Source organism: Corylus avellana, chromosome ca1 (assembly GCF_901000735.1).
Source record: "Corylus avellana chromosome ca1, CavTom2PMs-1.0".
NCBI classification, from domain to species: domain Eukaryota; kingdom Viridiplantae; phylum Streptophyta; class Magnoliopsida; order Fagales; family Betulaceae; genus Corylus; species Corylus avellana.
In genome coordinates, this window is record NC_081541.1 from 43665915 (window position 1) to 43686085 (window position 20171).

At 34.4% G+C, this 20171-nt stretch overlaps 2 protein-coding genes across 7 annotated transcripts in view; both read left to right on the forward strand.

Moving 5' to 3' along the window:
* The window catches only part of LOC132186242 (DNA-directed RNA polymerase III subunit 2), a 29820-nt gene extending 26364 nt beyond the window's left edge, over positions 1–3456 (forward strand). For both annotated transcript variants that reach the window (XM_059600128.1, XM_059600122.1), the window contains exons 34-38: positions 445–515; positions 1471–1555; positions 1642–1745; positions 2594–2722; positions 3004–3456. In XM_059600128.1, the coding sequence (XP_059456111.1) occupies positions 445–515; positions 1471–1555; positions 1642–1745; positions 2594–2722; positions 3004–3054 (440 nt within the window). In that variant the 3' untranslated portion in view covers positions 3055–3456. The remainder of the gene's footprint in view (positions 1–444; positions 516–1470; positions 1556–1641; positions 1746–2593; positions 2723–3003) is intronic.
* A 1675-nt stretch (positions 3457–5131) lies between these two features.
* LOC132189899 (uncharacterized) lies at positions 5132–18373 on the forward strand. 5 transcript variants are annotated; one of them, XM_059604736.1, is made up of 12 exons: positions 5132–5263; positions 7479–7574; positions 9293–9436; positions 9673–10590; positions 11875–12844; positions 12988–13283; positions 13865–13971; positions 14210–14360; positions 16574–16726; positions 16929–17106; positions 17200–17283; positions 17806–18373. In XM_059604736.1, the coding sequence occupies exons 1-10, from the start codon at positions 5222–5224 to the stop codon at positions 17061–17063; spliced, it is 3012 nt and encodes a 1003-aa protein (XP_059460719.1). In that variant the 5' UTR covers positions 5132–5221; the 3' UTR covers positions 17064–17106; positions 17200–17283; positions 17806–18373. The 5 variants fall into 5 exon arrangements, with proteins under 5 accessions (XP_059460719.1, XP_059460733.1, XP_059460726.1 ...); XM_059604750.1 differs by lacking the exons at positions 16574–16726; positions 16929–17106; positions 17200–17283; positions 17806–18373 and having other exon boundaries at positions 13869–13971; positions 14210–14301; XM_059604743.1 differs by lacking the exons at positions 16574–16726; positions 16929–17106; positions 17200–17283; positions 17806–18373 and having other exon boundaries at positions 13865–14045; positions 14210–14297.
* Positions 18374–20171: the final 1798 nt, after the last annotated feature.

Genomic DNA, 20171 nt, shown 5'->3' on the forward strand with positions numbered 1-20171 from the left:
GAATCTTGAAACCCTAGGGTTAAGGAAAACTTGTTTTCATTTTAAATTTGATTTGGCATGGAACTTCTTTCATTGATGCAGAAGTTACTGTTACTAATATTAATCGGATGTTCTGATAACAAGAATAATTAAATTATGTCATTCAAATTGTAAATGTATTTTGACTGTTTATGCAATCCAAATATTTCCACATCTTGGATGTTATCCCACAATAAATGTTGGACAATTTTTTTCTGCCACTAAGAGAGCACGAGTCATTATTTTTTCATAAGTTTCACAAGTTTTGTCACATCTTATAAAATAATAATTTTTTTTTGCCTAATTGGCTTATTCCTAAGGGCTCAGTAACATAGAATATGGCGTGGAATGGAATTAAAATTGTGTTTGTGGTTGTGCACTCGTGCTTGCATATACAAAACATTATGACATTTTTTTGTTATCCAGGTATCACAGGTTGCCCATTACAAGCATATATTTTCATGGGGCCAATTTACTACCAAAAATTAAAACATATGGTGAGACCCTGTGCTTATTTATTGTGTATCATAATCCAATCTTGCTCATGAAGTCTCTTTTCTCCCTTCTCCCCTCTCCCCTCCTCCCTTTTCCCCGAGAGAGATTCTTTATCCGTTTGAGGCTTTGGTTTTGGCATTCCATTGATGCAACACGTACATGATCTAAGTTTTCAACACATGCATGTATGCCATTTTTTTTTTTTATCTTTTAAAATAGAGTTAGACAAGTCTTCCTTTCGTTCTTCCCACCCAACACTCTGCAACATCCCAAAAGAGAAAGTATCATGTGTTCTTTTGGCAACCTAACTTGAGAGAGTTTATTAACATGGGATCAACTTGTTGCTCTTTCTAACTCTCAAAAGCAGCCATGCGTCATACTTCTTCTTGTAAGTACAAATTTATGGACATTTAAATTACCCATATAACATCAAATCATCTTAATGTACTCCTCATCCGGTTTAATCAAATGAACTCTTGGACAAAACGGTTGGTACTAATTTAGTGTTTTCTTTTTGCTGTCTGCAAAAACAAATGGCCCAGCATTTAGTGAGGGCCACAGCATGATTAATATTTTCTTCAAAAAAGGCAGAAATTGTAAGATCTTACAATTTACAATTCTGTCATTCAATATTCTCTTTTTTAGAGGTAAACTTCCCAGATTTAAGTTATCTGGCAAGTGTAGACCTACCCATCATTCTGGAAGTCAATTCTTCCCCAATGATTAGTGATTTCTTTGTTTGATTCAGATTAGTTTGTTACTTTTTTACTGATGGCTTTTTCCTTTCAATGAATGACTGTGTGATTGAAATCCATTTATTTGGTTGTAATTCCACATAATAAGTCCTAGTATTTTTTTTTTCTCTTAATTACATAAAGCATGCCTCATCGATTTAGCTTGTAACTATCTATTTTAGACATTCATTTACATAATAACCAATACTTTCATGATGACCAGGTCCTAGATAAAATACATGCTCGAGGTAATGGGCCCCGTCTCATGCTAACAAGACAGCCAACAGAAGGGAGAGCTCGTGAAGGAGGTTCTTAATTTCTCATTCTTGGACATATATCTGAAGTAAATTTACCTAATGAAGTTCTTATTTTCTTATGACCTTTCATTTCCCAGGACTACGGGTAGGAGAAATGGAACGTGATTGTTTGATTGCTTATGGTGCTAGTATGCTAATTTTTGAGCGCCTGATGATCTCTAGTGATCCTTTTGAGGTTCAGGTATGAGCTCATGTTTATGCTACTCCATTGCAAATGTTTGCTGTGTATGCACCACTATTTTTTCTCTCTCCTACTCCCCGCTTTTGGTTGGAGTTAGTGATGATCCAAATTTGAGCCACATATGTCCGAGGCTTAATTTTTGTAGAACCAAATTTAATTGTTAAAAAAAAAAAAAAAATTCTTTGAATGTTGGATCCTACTTCCAATCAAGCATAGTCTTTACTGTTAATTACACATAACAGCGACCTCCAATTGTGAAGAAAAATGCATTACAAGAATAAGATCTTAATACAGAATATCAGTGAAATTTCTGCTTTGATACATTCATATGGATCCTAGATCCTAGGAATTAAGAAAAGGAAAATTTAATGAACATAATAACTAAAACATAGAATAACATAAGGGAAGTTTTTTTTTTTTTCTTTTTTCTCCTCAATGAGTCAATATGCCTCCGGAGCCTTTTTTAGCATGCACAAAATCTACCTGCAGCCTCCCATTATGAATATATGTTTGAAATCTTTCTTTTTGCTCTAAGAACTTCTAGGGAGTAGCAAGAGTTCGACACTTTCCATTCTCAAATCTTTTTAGAAAAGGCCAGCAAAAATTGTATGCTTGTGGATTGCCAGCTGCACTCGGAGTGCTATTGTATGGAAGTTGGTGTCCTCGTGCCTATTGTTGTGGTCCATGAACATTTTTCTTGTTATGCGAGCCCTGTATATTATTTGTCTCCTATAGAAGGAAGGATAATTCATCTCATACTAGTACTTTGATTCTTGAGAATTTACGTGTTTAATATTTGGTTCTTTTAGTATTCTGATATAGCTGATAACGTTTTCGTTTTGGCACAGGTTTGTAGACAATGTGGTTTGTTAGGATATTACAACCATAAGCTAAAAACTGGAATTTGTTCGTCATGTAAAAATGGGGATAATATTTCTACTATGAAGCTTCCATATGCGTGCAAGCTCTTACTACAGGTATGACTTGAAATTTTATTTGTCTTTGATGTAAGTTGTAGAAGAGCAAGGTGGTTTTGCCACTCATCTCCGGTAACCGCCATAAACACATAATGGTAGCAGTTGCCAAGGTTATAGGGATATCTAGTGCTGTATGTATGGTTTTTTCCCATAAACTCTTCAGTTTTGTTGATCTTATGTTTTATGTTTTGGAGAAGATAGGTATTTCGAGTCGTCATGATATTTTATTTGACTTCTATCTCTATTGTTGACATTTCCATTATTCAATGGCATGCTTTCAGGAACTCCAATCAATGAACATTGTTCCCCGCTTAAAGCTAGCCGAGGCATGAGTTGAAGGATGTTCTTAACTCCTTATTTTCATAAATTGAAAGGACAGGATTCCGAGTTCGGGTTTTTTTGTGCTACACGTTTCCTGCTCGAGGCTACTACTTTCCAACTGAATTTATCCGCTTCATGGAGATCATGTTAGAGGGATGTACTAACGTTCAACACACTTTTACTCTTCAAAGGCAACCACGGTGAACCACCTCGTTGGGCAAAAGTGGAAGCTTCCTTTATAGATATTTACTAGTTATGTCTATGTGTCTGAATTTCCAGGTGGTTCTAGCGTTAAATTTCTGCCTTACATGTTTTTAGTTGTAATATGGTGGTAAGAAGGCTTTATGGGTTAGGCAATCTCCACAAATAGCAGATATTTAATACATCGATATACAACTCTCTCATATCATCAAGTTGTATAGTAATCGTAGCATCATTCATTACAACAATTAGTAGAAATTGTGGCCTTACCAACTCTACAATCCCCGTGATGATTATCCCATAAAAATAATAATAATAAAAAAAATAAAAAAAGGAATTTTGGTCTTAATCAAGATTTTTGATATGATAATCTACGAACAATATGAAATTCCAAGAGCAAATAAAAATAATTTCAAAACTAATAACCCCATACTCTCATTTATCACGACCTAATAAAAATAAAAATAATTAGGTGATAATGACTAATCCTTTAATCCTTTTGATTATCTAATCCTTGATAATCAACCGGATTAATCATTATTTAGACTCTCCATGCTTTGTTTGGACAACCTAGATCAACTTGTTATGTATTTGAAATATGACTTTGCACATTTTCCATGCAACTCCTTCACAATCAAAATAATTCAAGGTAGCCTAATCCCTTAAATATTTAATGTATTTATTATGATTGACGTGACATTTTATTTATAAGTAAATCAATCTCATTAATATAAATGGGCACAACCCAAATACATAAAAAAAAAAAAAAAAAAAAAAGTATAGTGTAGATGGACGCAATCCATACACATAAAAGTAAACCAAGAAGAGCATGGCATTACCATAGTTTATTTTCTTCATGTGTGGCAACCTTACACGGTAGTTGTGCCAATATTTTTATTTTTATTTTTATTTTTAATTCTTTATTTAGGGTAAATTTGTTTTAAAGTAATTGTGCTACTTGACATCTATAGTTGAGCAGTGATTTGCAGCACACTGGAGTGCATGAACAGTCATGCACGCCAGTGTTATTTAATTATAAAATATAATTAAATAATTATTTAAACAGTAAAAAAAAAAAAAAAAAAAAAAATCTAACACTAGCGTGCATGACTGTTCATGCACGCCAGTATGCTGCATATCACTAGCCTCTATAGTTGGGAGCATGACATGTCAAATGAAAGCCTAATGACTTAATTGATTGATTTGAAGTAATATACTATTAATTAAACAATAAGTTGACAAAATGATATATTTGAAATAAGAGGAAAACATAAGGACATAATTATTGAAATTAAAAACCTAAGAACTAAATTGGAAATATCGAAGGGTTAAATTTGATTTTTTTTTTTTTTCCAATATATGTTTGCATCGTTCTAATTTTATCCTTTATATTATCCTATAAATTTTATTTTTGTTTTAGACTCTTATATCACTCACAGTAATTATAAGAAACTTAAAAGCGCTTTTACAATAATTTTCTAAACTTTAAGAACTCTCAATTTAGTATATTCAACTTTTTAAAGTTTACAATGTGATCCCTATTGTTAGCGTTTAAGGTTGAATCAGAAGGAGTATAGGTTGAATGTTCCTTATACTCCTATAATAAAAAATTTTTTTTAAAAAAATGGAGCCTATGGCTTGGCCATGGTCAGCTTGACATCATTTATATATAATATATAATTTTTAAACAAGGATAATTTTGGTATATTGGTGTCCTTGATTAGGATAATTTTGGTAATATTGCAACTTTTTAAGGTTGGATTGGATACATTAAAATTAGAGTTTTTGAAGTTCAGAAAAATAATTACAAAAGTAGCGTTAAGTAAAGTTTTCAATATTATTTAGTTATTGACTTATTGTGGGGTTGTTTATTTATTTTTATTTTTTTGGCGCCAAAATCTCCTCTCACCACCAGAGCCACCAATTGATTAAGGCCCTGTTTAGCGCAGACGCTGCCTCCTTTTTCCATCCGATCCAATGGGGTGCAGCCTAGGGTTTCGTCCTCCTCAGTTCTCCGAGGTAATCGACTTCCTCTCCCCCTCCTCCGATTCCGATGCTAATAACATCAACATTACCATCTGGTTGGTTGCCGAGAAAAGTAGATTTTTTTTTTTTTTTTTTTAAATTTTATTATTATTATTATTTTTTTAATTTTTTAAAGTCGAGAAAAGTAGTTTGAAATGTAAAGTGAATGGTAGTTTGAAATGTAAAGTGAATGGATTATTATTATTATTATTATTATTATTATTATTATTTTCTTTTTCCCTTCTCCTTCGTGTTTCTCAGCAACCAAACTAAACTGGGTTTGGTTTAATTGCAAGTAAAGTTATAAATTGCGAATGGTTTTGTTATTCTGGACATAACGCCTAGCTCGAGTATATGGTCTAGCTGTCCAAAAAAATTATTGTTCTCTCAGAACCAGAAAGGAAGCTGATTTTGTGGAATTCAAGGTATTTGGTTTTACATTTGATGGTGGTGGAAGCAAAATATGATAGCATGAGTGGAGGTTGGTGTTCTTAGGAGGTGATAGGACCTTTTGGAGTGGGAGTGTGGAAACATATAAGGAGGGGGTGGGGAGTTTTTTTCGAGATATTTTTTAGATATGAAGTGGGGGATAGAACCAAGAAAAGTTTTTGGCATGATTTATGGTGTGGGAATTATCTACTGAAGGAATCCTTTCTGGAATTGTTTAGTATTGTTTGCTATAAGGAGACGTGGGTGGCGGATCATTTGCAGTTTTCTAATGGAAATATTCAGTGGAATTTATCTGTTAGCAAACATGTGCAGGATTGGGAGGTAGACTTTGTGATTGCGTTTTAATGTATTGTACACTTTCAGAGTGAGACAAGGTGGTAGGGATAGTATTTGGTGGATGCCATCCAAGTGGTGAAAGTTTTTTAGTAAGGTTGTTTTATCAAGTGTTATCCATGCTAGCTACTTCATCAATTCTTTGGACGAGTATTTGGAGAGTCAAGGTTTCATCGAGAGTGAGTTTTTTTGTGTGGACAGCAACTCCTGGGAAGATTTTGTCTTTGGATAACCTGACGAAGAGGAAAGTCATAGTGGTGGGCTGGTTCTGTATGTGTAAAAGAAGCAGGGAATCCATAGATCATCTTCTTCTCCATTGTCAAGTGGCAAGAGAATTATGGACTTTGATCTTTTGCCTTTTTGGAGTAGAATGGGTTAAGAAGAGTGATAGATTTGTCGAGTTGTTGGAGAGGTCAGTTGGGAAATCGTTTTGCTTTAGACGCTTGAAGGATGTCCCCTTTGTGCTTAATGTGGTGCATATGGAGAGAGCGAAATGCAAAGTGTTTCAAAGATCAAGAGATTTCAATGGAAGAACTAAAGAATATCTTGGTCAAATCACTTCCTAAATGGACAGGGGAGTATAATATCTCACAATTTTCTAACTTTTTTGAATTTGTGGATTTTTGTTCTTCTTTTCTTCATTAAAGGGGTTTTTGCTTGTATATTTCTAAGATTGTGCCCCTCCGCTCATTTAATGAAATGCATTACTTCTAAAAAAACAAATTTGTAAAATTGTGAAGCGAAATCGTGGTATTTACATGTTTCCTAACATTCCCTATGAAATTTGACATTGTTCAATGACTGGGGTTTATAGCCACCTCCAATCTGAGTTCGCCTATCACGTTTCCCTTTTGGCTTTCATGGTCACATTTTCCAAACATATCATGTGTCATTTTCCATACTTGACGAATTTGCATCTGTTGACATTATATATATATATATATATATACACACACCTGCAACCCTAATATATATATATATATATATATACACACCTGCAACCCTAACTTCAAAATTAAGAAAAAGAAAATGGAGGTAAAAAATATTTTAATTACTTGTGTGGGAATTTGAGAAGAAAAACTCCAAGGGGTTGGCTCAAGTAGTAAGATCATTGGTCTTGGTGACAATCCCATTAACTCTAAAGTTTGAATCCCCTTGAGTGCAAACAATTCCTTGAGGCCAACCCGCTAGCAAAGTCGGAATATTACTTGATCCGTGTGGAGAGGGCATTTTACATGGGTTTGAGGTTTATCCGACAAGGGTGGATACACGAAGTGGCCCTGCCTTGTTAGGGTTGCTCATCATGAAGAAAAAAAAGAAAGCAATTAGTTTATCATTCTGTTTTCTAAGTGTTTGCTTTTAAAAGTTTTGCTAGCAAGCTATAACTGTCAATCAATGGTGTTGTTTGAAAATTTACTAATTTCAGGATTTAGCTTGGCTTCCTGGTTGGCTTCAGCAACATCAAGCAGAACAATTCGATGAGCACATAAAGAAACCTCAAACTCCTGAGCTAGCATTTAAGGTTTGGAAGGGTTGCTTTTCAATTCTTTGTTTTTCATTTACCTTTTAGCTTCATAAGAGTATAAAGATTTGAAATGTTGTTCCCTTGAGTATAATATAGACAATTTGAATGGAGAGGAATATAGGACTTTTGTAGTTGTTGAGTGTCCTTGGCTTGCAATCAAGTATTTATTTTTGAAATCTTTGTATAATTGGATGACTGCTTTTGGCAGTGTACATTACACCTCCTTTTAGATCTTCTCAATTGAGTTTGTAATTCTTTAGGAGTAGCTTTAATACACTCCCTGTGTATTTGAGCTCACTCCTATATCCAATAAAGTTATTTTATTCAAAAAATTTAAGACGAACTAATGTTAACATTGGAAAGCTGAGACTAACATATAGAATCTGAGAAATGAAACTTTTGCAAAGCTTAACAACAAAAATCTAGAACTGTGCCCCATAAAAGAAAAAACTAGAGCAAAAAGTTCTCTTGATGTCAGGAGGTTCTTCACCCCAATATTTTGTTTTCTTTTGGAACCAGTCCACAAAGTACCACATATAACACATGCTGGAGAAGAAGACCAAGGAGACGAAGTATGGTCTTGTCAGGAAAATTCACACTGAAGTTGGTCTTCAAATAAGTGATTAATGAACCACATTTTATCTTGTATCCTGGTTTAATAACCACTTGAAGCTGTTGTTCATGTTTTGGCAGATTTTGTATGGTTACTGGAATCTTTTGCTTCCTGGTCACATGTTTGTGTAATTGATATCAATTGATCGATAGAATGTGATCCAATTTTCTTGGATGCATAAAGAAAGGTGTTGAGGTAGTTAAGAGGACCTGATGAATTATGATTTAATCATCAATTATGGCCAGCTATAATTTGTGAGGCTATATGAGAACTTTCTTAGAATCTAATGAAATTACTACGGAGTGCCTATGATGAATAATGTGGTATCGTGCATTCAACTTGCAATGTACTTTCTCTCATCATCATCTTCATCATTACTATTTTCTTCTTCTTCTACCTCACTAGATGAAATTGAAAAGATGATGTTATCTTAACTAAAAAATATGGTGCTAGCTTCTGTTCCATACTGTCAAAGTTCCTTTTCATTTTACTGATAATTTTTATTCAATATTCTGTGTTCAGTGAATTCAGCTTGCACATGGAAGAATGGGGATAAAAGATACTTCAATAAATTGATAGGTCAACAATAACAGATTAATCCATGATAAACTGATGATCCAAAATCTCTTCAATCGTCTTATAATAGGAAATTCCTAATCGATTAGGACTTTCTTTGTTAAGCATAACCCACTCTTTTCATTCTAGAATATCATCATTGAGCTCTGAGTCCTTTGTTCATCCTTAGGTTATTAGGTTGCAATCATCACATGAGATCTTTCTTAACCATAATGGTTAACTTAGAAGTAGAAACATAGTCTTGCTATGAATAAAATTTAGACTCCATAAGAAGCTGAAATTGGAATGTAGTTACTTCTTTCTGGCGTACATATTGGCGATTATTAGTCTTCAATTTCTTAGTATGTTGTAATGAATTTTTCTCAACTTGTGATAGTGTAGATTTTGATAAAGGTCAAATAACAGTTGAAAAAAAGAAAAAAGAAAAAAGAAAAAAACTTGTGCTATGCTTGACCATCAGCGCTAAGAACACTTGAACAATTCTTTAAAATGTTCACTGATTTATCTTCTTCGTTGGAATGGATAGGATTTGGCATCATTTCAAGGAAATACCGATGAAAATAAATATGCAAATCTTTTATCAAGGGAAGAAGGCAGAGTTAACAACTGTCATTTATTCTTATCTGGGGAAGACAATTCACCAATTAGTTCATCTCCGTCTCCTGGAAATGTAAGTTCTTAACCATACTGGCCGAAAAGCAATATTAATTTTACTGACTATTTTTCTTAATGAATTTGCAAGTTTGGTCCTGCCCCCGAATTTTGACCTGCAAAAGGAAGTGTTAATCCATATATATTCGTGATGTGTTTACATCTCCTTTCAGTAAAACTCTTAGAAAATATTCATTTTCTTGTTTGGGTTATTTAGTCAGAACTTGGATTAATCTATATATCTTCCATCAATAGGTGCTTCATTTCCATCTACATCTTTCCTCATATGGCGACTCACAGTATAGCCCAACTCAACAGTTGGATACATCAAAAAAGCTGCTTCAATCTAATAAAGTTCTGTCAACGCAACTAGTTAAACACTCTGTTGGTTCTGGGGAGAAGACTCGTTCCATAATGCATTGTAGTGCTGGTGGGCAAAATTTGTTGCCTGCAAGTTCCATTCAAAGAACTGTGGAGAATGTTTGTCCAACATCTCCCCACAATGACAAGGACTCTGAGAGGCATTATGGAGAGAAATTCAGTTTCAGGTTCCTCAAAGGTGCTGATGTCAATGAAGCAGTTGAACTATCTATCACAGCATCTGAAGCATTGGTTATACATGAATTAGTGAAGAGTGGATCAACTTCGGAAACATTGCCAACAGAATCAGTACTTGAAGTTGCCCTTCAGGTGAAGAAAGCACGGTTGGATATTTTGGAAGATGCCTTCCATTGCCCAACAGAGCATACTGACAACTGTGATTCTCTTTCTGACTTTGATGATGTTGCTATGGCAGATGCATATGAAGATGTTGGGTTATCTTACAGTGTCCCTGATCATCAGTGTGCTTGTGATTCAGCTATATCTCATATTAAAGAAACTCCTCTATCTGATGATCATTATGGATGTGATAATATAATGAATTGCTTAGATGTCAGGGCTCAACAAGCAAATTTTGATGATAGTCCTGCACAAAAACATTTAGAAGAAAACGTGGACATGGATATGGGGTTAATAAAAGACTTTCCTTTAGAATCTCTTGATCGTGAGAGTCAGAAGAAACTTTCTTGTGATCCTGTTCTGGTTTCAAATAACTCAAAACTGGCCAGATACGCAGATTCCATGTTGCATCAGTCGGTCCAGGAAAATTCAGATGGTTTATCTATAGCACAGGTAAGGATATTTTCACATACTGCCCTCCTCCCCCATGCTTACTTAGCTTGGCCCCTCCCAAAAAGAAAAACAAAGGGGACATATGCAAATATTGTTCTCCAATCCCAAATAGTTTGGGGATTTGAGCTATCTTTCCCTATTGCAAGAGATGATACAAGAGCTAATCGGGTCCATCTAGTTTTATTTAGGTCCTATTAGTTAATTGAGTTATTAGTATTTAGTTGCTTGTTGTATTTAATTTTTAAGAGTCAATGGTGTTTTTGGTAATTCAATAAATAGGTGATTGTCCTAGATGATTTTAAGCAATTCAAAAAATGGGTGTTGTCCTAGATCATTTTGGATAAGTCAATAAATGGGTGTTGCCCTTGGGTTAAGTCCTCAATCTATTTAAGTGTCTTTTGTATTCCAATGCAGCCAGACCTTGAATAGAATAAAATTATGAGAAATTGATTCTCTCTCTCCTTCTCTTCCCCATTCCCCCCTTTCTCTCCCTTCCCCATAGATTCTTTCCTCCTTCTCTCTCTTTCCTCGTCTCTTTCCTAAATTCTCTCTTTCTAGCTTCTTTCTCTTACCTCTCTTAGCTTCTTTCTCCTCACTTTGCCCTAATTTTGCTGTATGATTTTGTGTGACTTGTTGTCCCGCATCATTCCCTTTATCAGTTGAATGTAGAAAAGATGAAACTTAGCTCGTACTATGTCTAGGGTTTCCTATCATGGTGCATTGCTTTGAAATAGATGGTTAGGGTGTCCAAGCAGTTGGAACTGCTATGATGGATATAACTTCATCAACCTCAAACCAATCTAATATATATATATTGCTTTGATATGTAATACATTTTATTTCAAACCCGAAAAAAGAAAAAAAAAAGAAAAAGAAAAAGTTGCAACATATTCTATAGGAAATACAGAAGAGAAACTCCTGAAAAAAAAAAAAAAAAAAAAAAACTAGCTCCTAAATACTAATGAGTCAGAAGTTCCTAGAACAAATGAAAAGAACTTCTAATTGATCCTGTTATCTAGTCATAGGGGAAATCCTGAAAGCAGCTTCTTCAACTTAGTGGCTAAAATCTCGGTCTCGTCTTTTTTCTCTGGATGCACCACATGAGTCATAAAGAGCTGCATTTAAAACCTCAGATATTGCTGATTTTTCTGTGCAGCTTGTTTGAATCAGTATTTATTGATCCATATTACTGTAAAGACAAGTAAATGACTTGAATTCATCAATCTGATAGCTTTGTTTTCTTGTCCTCGGTGTTTTTCCCTCTTTCCATCTCCCACTTGGTAGGAAGTAGATATCTCTGCAGTCTTGAAGCAGAATAATGGTAAGAATTTCCCCAAGTGTTTTCTTGAGACAAGCTTTCTCTCGGAATCAGCAGATATTGCCCCAGACGAGAACTCTTTTGTGCAGAAACATAAATCCCAGTCTAAGTTGGGTTCACAGTCAAGCATACCCTTTGAAGGTCTACACAACAAAGCTCGTGAGGGGATATTGCTTTCTCAAGATGTGGTTACGTCTTCAAACCTCTCTTATGTCGATCCTCTTTGTTCTGTTGTTCCTTGCAGTATTTCTACCGAAAATGCCGGTTCAACACTAGCTCAGGATCAGAATGATGGGGAAAAATGCTTTAGATCCACACGAGAACTTGGGGTAGAGAATTTGCAAAGGACACTAGATCAAAATATTGAACTTGAACTTGGGGATGAGCAAGCTATGTACACAGTTCATGTGGAAAGTTCTGGGGTAACAGCTAGAAGGCAGTTGACCTCGCTTAAGACTTATAGCATGCTTTTGCCTAAACACGTCCCCCTTTTGGAAGAGGGTTGCCATTACTTTAACCAGTCATGGGGTTCTACTAAGTTCCTATGTTTAAGGACTGTTTCCAAGAATGCAGCTGGTACAAATAATGAGGATAATCATAAAACTACTAGTAACAGGAGTTCAGTTGCAGAAGTGACAAATCAGAAGAGAAACTATGATGAAATTGCAGGAGAAGGGGGTGAGTTCTTGGTTCAGCCATTGGAGCAGAGGACTTCACCTCTTGCTCTAAACCAAAGATCATGTCCCAAGCATGTTACACTACCAGGATCCATTGTTAAGCATCAACAATGCAAAAGTCGTCAAAATGTACAATCTGAATGCTTTAATTCCCATGACAAGCATGCTTCTGTAAAAAAGCAAGTTCGTTTCTCTGAAGCAGAGGACCTGCCCCAGTGGACCAAGAATGTTCAAAAGCGACAATCTTTACACCAAAACTGTAACACTTGAACACTGATTGTCTAATACATCTTTCAATTTTAAATCTCCATTTTTCTCAAACCTCATTCTTTTGTTCTTTATGTGGAAATTTAATGTGTCTTATCACCTAATCTGTTTGGTTTGTTGTTCAAATGTATGTAGGTTCAACTGTTAGAGCTAGTAAAAGGCAAAAATTGTCCAAGCCATGTTCCATAGCTTATGGCATGAAAAGCTGTCTCACAAATTATTGCGTTAAGGTTAGGAAGAGATTGATTTTTCAAGGTATAGAATTCCTTGTTACAGGATTTTCTAGTGTGAAGGGAAAGGAAATTGAAGGACTAATATGTAAATATGGCGGCATGGTTCTCTGGGATATCCCTTCCCCTCCAAAGTCAAGGGAAAAGAGAAGCTCAAGATCTATTTGCCAGCACTTTCCTGTTATTCTTTGTCTAAAAAAGGTTTGTTTTTGAAGATCAAGACCTTTTCTTTTTTATTTATTAATTCTGTTCCCCCTCCCCCTTCGAGCTTCATTATATATTTGAGTTGGTGCTCCTAAAACTGGTCCTCTCTGCACTAGATTGACTTGGTGTGAACCTTTTTTTTTCCTTTGATCCTTGGAAGCAATAAGTTATTTTGTTCCTCTTTCTTAGTTAATTTTGTTTATTGTGAGTGGAGGTGCACAACCCAGACTGATGCATCAGTTTCAAATATATAAATATTGAAAATTTTACTGCAACTCATGTAGTTTGTCATGTCATTGCTAAAAGTTTGATGTTTTCTAACAAATTTTTCTATGGCATTTTCAATTTTGCTCAATGCTTATGAAGTTTAACTTAGTTATTTCTTATGATGTAATAGGTGGGTGAAAAGTATATGACATTTAGTATCTCTTCGATATGGGTGTCTTGTATCTTAGAGACTGCTTTTGTGATATCTTATGACCAAGGCTCTCCCTCTCTCTCTACTCATGTTGCAAGGTTTCATAATTGTTGGGAATTTGGTGTTGCACTTTTTGATAGCTTTCTTTTTTCTGTCTCAGTTAGAAACTACCAAGTTCTTGTATGGGTGTGCAGTGAATGCTTTAATACTGAAAGTTGATTGGCTTACTGATTCAATTGCAGCAGGTTCCATCATACCACCTGCGAAGTAAGTTGTGCTCCATGTCCGACTTGCATCTTCGCTTTGGAATTATTTGGTCCTGTACTCCTGCTTTGTGTTGGGTATAACGTTTAATGTCTTAATGACTGCCAGCATAATCAAAGCTTGAACTTTAATCTTGGAAGTTGACTAGCTTATTATTGAACTATTATGATTTTAAATTTATCTGATAAAAATTTGTTAAACCAATTTCCTGTTTTATAATTCCAAATTATCTTTCTGTTAGATACAGGATTCTATCAAGGCAAGATGATGCAATGCACATCAGAATTGGAAAGCTAGTTCGTTTTAATAACAATAAATATATCTTTGAGAAAGTAGGGATCATGCTTCATGGAAAGCATAGTTTCTGCACCAAATATGCAAAAATAATCAAGGTAAGGATCAGTTCACGTTAATTGGTATCACAAAGTTGAAGACTCCATCTTACTTTACTATATATGACTAATTGGCCTCTTTCTAGTCATCTTTCCTTTGTCCTGTAGCTCCAGCATGATTGCAAAACTGTACTGTTAATTTTTGTAATAAGGGCTAGCAATTGAGTGGAATGGTTTTAACCGACCTGATAAGCTCTGCAAGGATCATTATTTAAATTCTCAAGTATGAATTTGTGCTTCAGAGACCTCAGTAGTTTTGTAGCTAGTGTGTTTGGATGCTAGACCTAAAGAGTTTAAGAACTATGTTGATTACTGGATATGTTTGATCTAGAAGCGAAGAGTTTCCAACATTTTCTGAACATATAATTTCTAACAAGTTTTCTATTTTTTTTTTTTTTTTCTGAGTAGACTTGACAGAATGTGAACATGGGAATATACCTCACTTATTTTACTCTCTGTAACACATAATAGAAACCATATTTTACTCCATCTATATCATGTTATGTAGCAAAATTTTTATACTCAATTCACATATGCATTTTTTTTTACCTCTCGCATATATCCATATCATATCCTAGTTTATCTGTGTTAGAAATGTGAAGGTGTTTCATTGTTTATAAACCATCAATGTTGTTTTTCCCTCTTCATTATCATAGTGTTTTGTTGCTAAACGAAAGAACAATGCCAACATGTGTCAATTAAATGTATATTTTGAAACTGTGGTCATCCTATTGAAGTGTTAGACATGCCTCCAAGGAGTGTGGTTGAGTGTAGGTATCCAACACAAGCATGACACAGACACTGCTCCTCCATAGAAATGTACGTTCTATTTACCATATGGAATTGTTACTGAGATGAATGTTACAGTGTGGAAGATGTCGTTGGAGGAGATTATATTTCTATTCTTCAAAACTTTGTATCTATAGACAGCTACTTATGTGTCTCCTCTGACGATTAGTTATAGTGATTTTTTTGTTCTTTTGCGAACTTTAGTTAGGGGTTTTCTTTTATTACTTTTTGTGTACTTAGGGATGCTTTAAAAGCTGATTACTTACAAAAAAAAAAAAAATTGTTACTATGCCATTTTCCAGGCCACAAAATAATGGAATAAGCTTATTTAAATTGCTTCAGACATAATTGGTTAGTTTATGCAGGATTAATTTCCTTGCTTCTATGAAAAGATGACTAATGACTATCTTTAAATTGCTAATTTTTCTTTTGTTCTTTTGGAAGCATTTTATATTGAAATCACCCTCTAAGAACATAACACTACATATATCTGTTTTACATAAACCTTGAAGTTATAACTCTATCATGATTTGTTATATTTCACATTGCTCTAGATAATGGAGTAAAGAATTTTCTAAACCACTTGATTTTGTATCAGACCACCTATGTTTTGGGTCACTAGGTTTTAGAGTGTTGTGGTAACCTTGACCAAGTCAAACTATAATGTGTGTATAAAATTAAATAAAGGCATAGTTTGTGCTCGCTTCCTACATCCAGTTAACCAAGGCTTCACTGACTACATGACTTTGCACTTCTTGTCTTGCTGCCACTGGAATTTAATATCCTCTGATTTTAAATATACAATGGATTTAAATCTTGTGATTCCATATCCATTGATTTATTAATTTTTTGATATATTTTAACCATGCATAATTAGGCTATTTGATCTACCTATGGCCTATATGAAGCATCCTATATTCAATCTAAGTTGAACCCAATCTTTTTCCATCTCTACTTGGGTTGAATTTTGGCTCCTTGAAGGACAAAAATTCACAAGTAATTGTTTAAACGCAAGATTTGGTAAATCTCATGCAATCATACATTTTGAAGGGAATTGCAATCCTGCAAACTGTGTCATTTTAAATAATGGATTACAGTTCCCTTGGTATCTTTGGATTGCCCAGAATAGTTTATAAAGAACACCAGAAATCCATAACTTGCTCTGATATATCCTGTCTTGAGATCCTTTGAGCTAAGTATTAACTAAAATGGAGTTTTATCAGCGTGTGATCTTTATCTGAATTGATTTGATCTTAAATCTTTGAGATATTCATGAACATATTTACTTTGTATCTTACAACTAAAGTTTAATGTGGTAAATGATGGTAGATATCCATTTTTATAGATTTTTAATGTGATATCTTCCTTCTGAGAAGTTGATTGTAGTCTAAGTCAGTGTGTTCTTCCATTTTTGGATTTTGCAGCATGGAGGTGGGAAGGTTTTTAAAACTCTTCAGTGGTTAGTTCAGAATTTCGACAATAAAAAGATTTATGTTGGTGCTCTTGTTGCTGATGACAAGAGTAGGGTATCACGTCACTTGAAACATTGTGCCTCGGAGCGGGAAATACCCATAATGGTGAGTACTTGTTTTACTCTTTGAAATTGAATTGAATGGCTGATGGGCAGATGGGCAAAATTATGTTATCCCCCCAAAGTTTGCAACATCTAGGAAAAGCATAAGATATATTTCTGGCGTGCTTGCATAAGAAGACGGTCAAGTATTCTACTTCATATAATTTTCAACTTTTAAGCCTTCTTTTGATCATATTTTGTTGCAGCCAGCAAGCTGGATCATTAAGAGCTTACATTCAGGAGAGCTCTTTCCTTTGATAGAGAAAAACCATTCCTCGCCTTTGCCAACAAATAATATTCCACAGGGTCCAATTTCCATGGAATGGAGTGAAGAAATATGAAATTTGCTTCTTGCATTTGCGCGTACAAGATAAATATGCAAAGGTAATCAACGGATTGGTATTGTTTGGTGTCTGTACTTTTAGTTAAATGTGAACCACATTATTTATTTATTGTTGCAATTGTCATTTGTTCCAGGTATTGGTTACCATTGGAACATATAAAGACAAATACCATGCTTCTCTTCCTATGCTGTGTCCCCAATGAGAAAAAAAAGTAGAGGTAAGTACTGATTGAATGACAGTTATGGGCCTAAAGACAGGATTTGGTAACCCTTGAAAAACAAAATATCATGTGCAACGGAAAAGAAGAAAAATATCTAAACAATAAAAGCTTGTAGAGACCAAATAGGTTTCTGAACTAAAGATTATAAAAACACCCTTCATTAGTTTAGATGAAGGGACTGTATGCAACTTCTCTGTTTCTCACAGCTCTTTAATGTTGAAAAAAATTGATAATGAGATGGGTCGAAGCAAGCCCAGGGCAGACAACACTGCTGTTTCATGCCAGTCTGTCACTCTTATCCTTTCCAAATCTTCTTTCAAATTGGAATAGATACTACTTTACTTAAAACGTCCTTACTACCATCAATTTTATCTCTTATTTTTTATTTTTTATTTATTTATTATTTATTTTTCACTTATTGATGTTGTTCATGACATGTGTGCAACTTTTTTTTTTTTGGCCTTGTATATTTTTGTGCTTTGAGGGTACCAAGGAACTTTGCATCTTTTCTTTTTCCAGGATGCTTTAAAGCTTAAGCTGGCATTACCATCCAAATATTTGATCTTTATAAGTGACATCAACTTAGGTTGAAGCCAGGCTTGCTCCAACTTCTCCAGTGGCCTGCTTGCGCTCAAGAACAGCAGGGAGGACCCCGGCCGACTGGATCCCGTAATAGTAGAAGCTCTAGTTTTCGGAGAAGCTACCGGCGGGGCACATGCAATGAGTAGCTCATTAACAAGCTAACTAAATCATACACATTGCTCCAGTTTCTGATGCTATTAGCCGTGGAGCATAATCTCTTTCATCTCTTCTTCTCCTTTCAAGGGCCGGGTTCCCTCTCACGTGAAGCTGTTCATTACAATGTGATGCGCAGCTTAATTGCACCTGATCTCAATCCTAAGTACGGATACAAACGGCCAACACTGGGCCGGCAGAAATAGTAATTATGGATCTTGATTTGCATGTTACATACCTTGACAAACGTTGTTATACCTTGTATTTTCCCTAGTCATTTCATGTCTTACATCTGGTACTGTAAATTCGATATACTTGACAAACTTAATAATATTTGGTCGTTATTTGCGTAAGGCCATTCTCCTGTAGGTAATAGTCCATGTCGTCTCATTAATATTGATGGGGCCTCTCTAATTTGTCCAATGGTAGGATGTCATTTTATCAAGTATTGACTGACCCTTGTAATAGTTTCCCAATGTTTTAATTTTTAGTAGTTTTTTTTTTTTTTTTTAAATAAAAAAAAAATTATAAAGGGTATTTTTGTCATTGTGAGACTGCTATTTTTTTGGTAGTTTAAGAAGAACATTGACACAACAGTATAATTTGGATGAGACATTGACAATGAAATAGTAATTTGAAGAGAGTATGTATACTTTTATTTATATTTAAAAAATATTTCCTTCATATGCGAGTTTGTGTTATGTCAACTACATTTTCCTTTAAACATAAGCTTTTATTATCCCATTAGCTGTCTTCTAGGATGAATTGTCTATATCTTCTTGTGATAGCTTTTTAATATGGGATTTAATTTGGATGAGACATTGACAATGAAATAGTAATTTGAAGAGGGTATATATATACTTTTCTTTATATTTAAATTTTTTTTCCTTTCACATGTGAGTTCGTTGTTACCTCAACTACATTTTCCATTAAACAAAAGCTTTTATTATCTCATGAGCTGTCTTTTAGGATGAATTGTCTATGTCCTCTTGTGATAGCTTTCTAATATGGGATTTAATCTCTAACGCTCACAAGTGTATATAATTGTACCTATATTCAACTACTTTGTTGGATTACATGCCATCCATGCTATTATGCATGCTAAATTTCCTGTCAATCTGGTGGGATTTACTATAATCTAAAACTTATTTATTTATAAGATTGTTTAAAATTCTTTTTAAAAAAAACTTTATCTTTAACATTTTTCAGATTAGATAGTTTCTAATCTCCCATTCTCTTAATATTTAGCAAGCATGATGGACATGTATATTAATATAATCTAATGGTGACTTTGGCAAAATATTGATCCTATGGAAAGTTATTAAGTAGCAATTGTAACTTAAACCTGCCTCTTTTACCTATATTGATGAATTTTTGTATAATTTAATATATTGAATAGGTTAATGGTTCTTATAGAAAGAGAATTTTTTTACATGTATTGATGTATTTTTGCATAATTCAATTACATTGAGTAGATTAAGAGTAATGATTCACGTCAATATTTTTTCCATCTTTTTTTTTTTTTCTTTTATTTCAACCTACAAGTATTTTTGGTGATTAAAATTGAAGAGCACAGCTCACCTTCAATTGAGTGTGGATGCGTCACGCGTCGTCTGCCAATAGAAGAATGGAGTAATGGGTGTAACCCCACTACCTTTATTGCGATCCACCCATATCTTTCATGGGCGGCCCCCATTGGGATCACAATAAAGGTGGTGGGATTGCCCCCATTGCTTAATCCTCCCATTGGCAGACGACACGTGACCCATCCACATTCAATTGAAGGTGAGCTGTGCTCTTCAATTTTAATCACCAAAAATACTTGCAATTTTGGTTTGTAGACCATTATTATTAATAAGATTGATGTGACCAGGCAATATGAATTCATGTGTTCTTTAAGGATATAAATTAGTTTTCTAAGTTGAAATTTATCCATAGTTCTGTAGCCAAAATGTCACAGAAAAGCCACCTTAAAAAGAAAGATAAATGTTATTTTGTATTCTACGGTTATCCTCTACTAACCGGGCATCTACACAATGTACACTCTTACTTTTACACTTTTGAGTACAAATTTTTTGATGTGCAGCACTGAAAATTATTTGTTTTTAAGTGTTACATAAAAAAATATGCGTTTAAGAATGTAAGAGGAA

Excerpts from the sequence above, each read along its gene's own strand:
- LOC132189899 (XM_059604736.1), top strand. The coding sequence starts at position 5,222 with ATGGGGTGCAGCCTAGGGTTTCGTCCTCCTCAGTTCTCCGAG. Across the intron at positions 12,845-12,987 it reads ACAATCTTTACACCAAAACT|GTTCAACTGTTAGAGCTAGT; the intron begins GTAACACTTGAA and ends AAATGTATGTAG. Across the intron at positions 14,361-16,573 it reads AATATGCAAAAATAATCAAG|CATGGAGGTGGGAAGGTTTT; the intron begins GTAAGGATCAGT and ends TGGATTTTGCAG.